General features: G+C 48.0%; 1 protein-coding gene across 2 annotated transcripts in view; it reads left to right on the forward strand.

Annotated features, from left to right (window-relative positions):
- The window catches only part of LOC308160050 (uncharacterized protein), a 70,476-nt gene that overhangs the window by 48,454 nt on the left and 19,522 nt on the right, over window positions 1-2,500 (forward strand). For both annotated transcript variants that reach the window (XM_080533907.1, XM_080533908.1), the window contains exon 8: window positions 2,104-2,170. In XM_080533907.1, the coding sequence (XP_080390033.1) occupies window positions 2,104-2,170 (67 nt within the window). The remainder of the gene's footprint in view (window positions 1-2,103; window positions 2,171-2,500) is intronic.

The raw sequence follows: 2,500 nt of genomic DNA on the forward strand, positions 1-2,500 counted from the left end.
CAGAGAGACAGACAGAGTAGGAGCTCCTTTGATGTCGACAGACCAGTTCTCCTGATTGACTGCTGGAGGTGAAGGTGCTGCTGGTTGTAGAGGTGGGGCGGGAGGGAGGAGAGAGGGGGGAGGGAGGAGAAGGGGGAGGTTTCAGACGAGAGCATGCTGTGGAGCTCCTCGCATTCCGCCTCTCGGCAGCCCAGAGGGGAACATGGGCTCCTCGGCCAGCAGAGCCTACCTCCACACAGCCCCCCACAAAAGGAAGAAAGCCAAGGTGTGTGTGTTGTTTTGGTTCTCACTTTTCTTTGTTCTCTCTCTCTCTCTCTATTTCTCTTATCACTCGTTGTCTTTGTTTTTGCCTTCTCTCTCCCTCGCTTTCTCTTTCTTTTAAATGGGTCTTTGTTTTTGTAGTTGGGCCATCTGTTGGCGGGATATTTGGCCTCTCTCTCTCTCTCTCTCTCTCTCTCTCTCTCTCTCTCTACCTGTCTGCTGGGTCACTTAGGCTGGCCATGCTGAGAGCAGCCATGGGCTTTATGTGTGTGTGTGTGTGTGTGTGTGTGTGTGTGTGTGTGTGTGTGTGTGTGTGAGAGAGAGAAGAGAGAGAGAGAGAGAGAGAGAGAGAGAGAGAGAGAGAGAGAGAGAGAGAGAGAGAGAGAGAGAGAGGAGAGAGAGAGAGAGAGAGAGAGAGAGAGAGAGAGAGAGAGAGAGAGAGAGAGAGAGAGAGAGAGAGAGAGAGAGAGAGAGAGATGAGAGAGAGAGAGAGAGAGAGAGAGAGATGGAGAGAGAAGAGAGAGAGAGAGAGACTGTTGTTATGAGAGTTCTTTCAGGTGGAGATTGAAGTTTGTCTCTTTGTATTCAAGGGTCAGAATGCACTTTGGACAGTGTTCTGGCATTATCTAAGTTGGAGCGTTTGTGGTGGTGATGGGAGGGGGGGGTGGGTCAGCCCTGTTGTGTTAGATTAGTTCAGGTGTAGTCTTTGAGACAATGTTTATGTGTGTGAAAGAATGTGAGTTAGCGTGACTCTTACTTTTGTGCCTGAGAAAATGTGAATATGTGAAAGAATGGTACTTCTTTGTGTGTGTGTGTGTGTGTGTGTGTTTGTGTGTGTGCACACGCCTGCGCACATGCGCGTCTGTTATTTTTTGAACGTGAGAAATCCTCACAGCACGTGTTTGCATTTGAACACACACAAGTGGAAGTACAGACCCAAGAACAGTTGCTCCTTCGCCCTCGTTTTCTACACAGTCAGTGAGTGTCCTGTGAACTGATCCAGGTGCAGTGTCTGTAGGAAGGAATACAGTGTCTGATTTAGAGACCGCTGACCACAGTGCTGCTGATGTCATGACTGTATTGTCTTACGTATTGTATAGTCTTGTCTGACTCACCTAGGCTGTGGGTGTCTTAAAATGACACCCTGTGTGAAGTGTTTGTAGAAGAAGAACAATGTTATATTTGCATGATACATGCAATCAACTTGTCAATCAATTGTTGTGGAATGGAATGTGGTATTTTTTGCTCGAGGCACAGGGTCAGCCATAGTCGGCGCCCCTGGAGCAATTAGGGGTTAAGTGCCTTGCTCAAGGGCACAACAGCAGTGGTAGGTAGGCACCTTAGATATGATGCCAGCAACCCTCCAGTCACCAGCTCACATGCAGCTCCCTCCTGAGGCGGGTATGGGACAGTATGGGAGGCTGGTGAAGGTAGAAATCGGAGGATGGGCTCATTCCGTTCCGTGCATTCCAATAAGCCCGTCCTCCGATTTCTTCCTCCACCGGCCTCCACTGCTCAGTATAGAGCTTACAACAGCAGTTTGTAATTGGTGTTTCCATTGTCAACATGCTAAAGCCCTAAATTGCTATGTGAAACTTTTGTGTGATGAAAAACAGGGAAGCTAACCTGTCAGTCAAGGTATAAGCCTTCCCCAAAGTGATGTCTGCTTCAAAACTCCAAAACAAAGCTATCATGCGGTATGTGAATGATTTTTCCCATAAGTTAAATGACTAATCATTTCACTTTTCTCTCTCTCTCTCTCTCTCTCTCTCTCTCTCTCTCTCTCTCTCTCTCTCTCTCTCTCTCTCTCTCTCCTTCTCTCTCTCTCTCTCTCTCTCACAGCGTGAGGAGGCCCTAAGGCAGAAGAAGGAGCTGTCGTCGGAGCTAGCAAACCTTCGCGATGAACTGCGTAAGAAAGAACACCACCAGCACTTTTACGACACTGACACGTTTGGTCCAGCCCCTCCCTCTTTGTCACATGCAAATTCAAATTAACTTAATTGGCACGCTCATTCTGAAAACAGCTGCCGACGCCATAAACAAGACAACAGTTAACGGAAAGCAATGAATCCCCAAAAAGCTGCCCATATGCCCTCTCTCTCTCTCTCTCTCTCTCTCTCTCTCTCTCTCTCTGTCTCTCTGTCTCTCTCTCTGTCTCTCTCTCTCTCTCTTCTCTCTCTCTCTCTCTCTCTCTCTCTCTCTCTTAAGGCTGACGTGAGACAGAGTTTGTTTTGACTGA

This window comes from Nansenia antarctica (assembly GCF_963989245.1).
Source record: "Nansenia antarctica genome assembly, chromosome: 6".
Lineage (NCBI taxonomy): Eukaryota > Metazoa > Chordata > Actinopteri > Argentiniformes > Microstomatidae > Nansenia > Nansenia antarctica.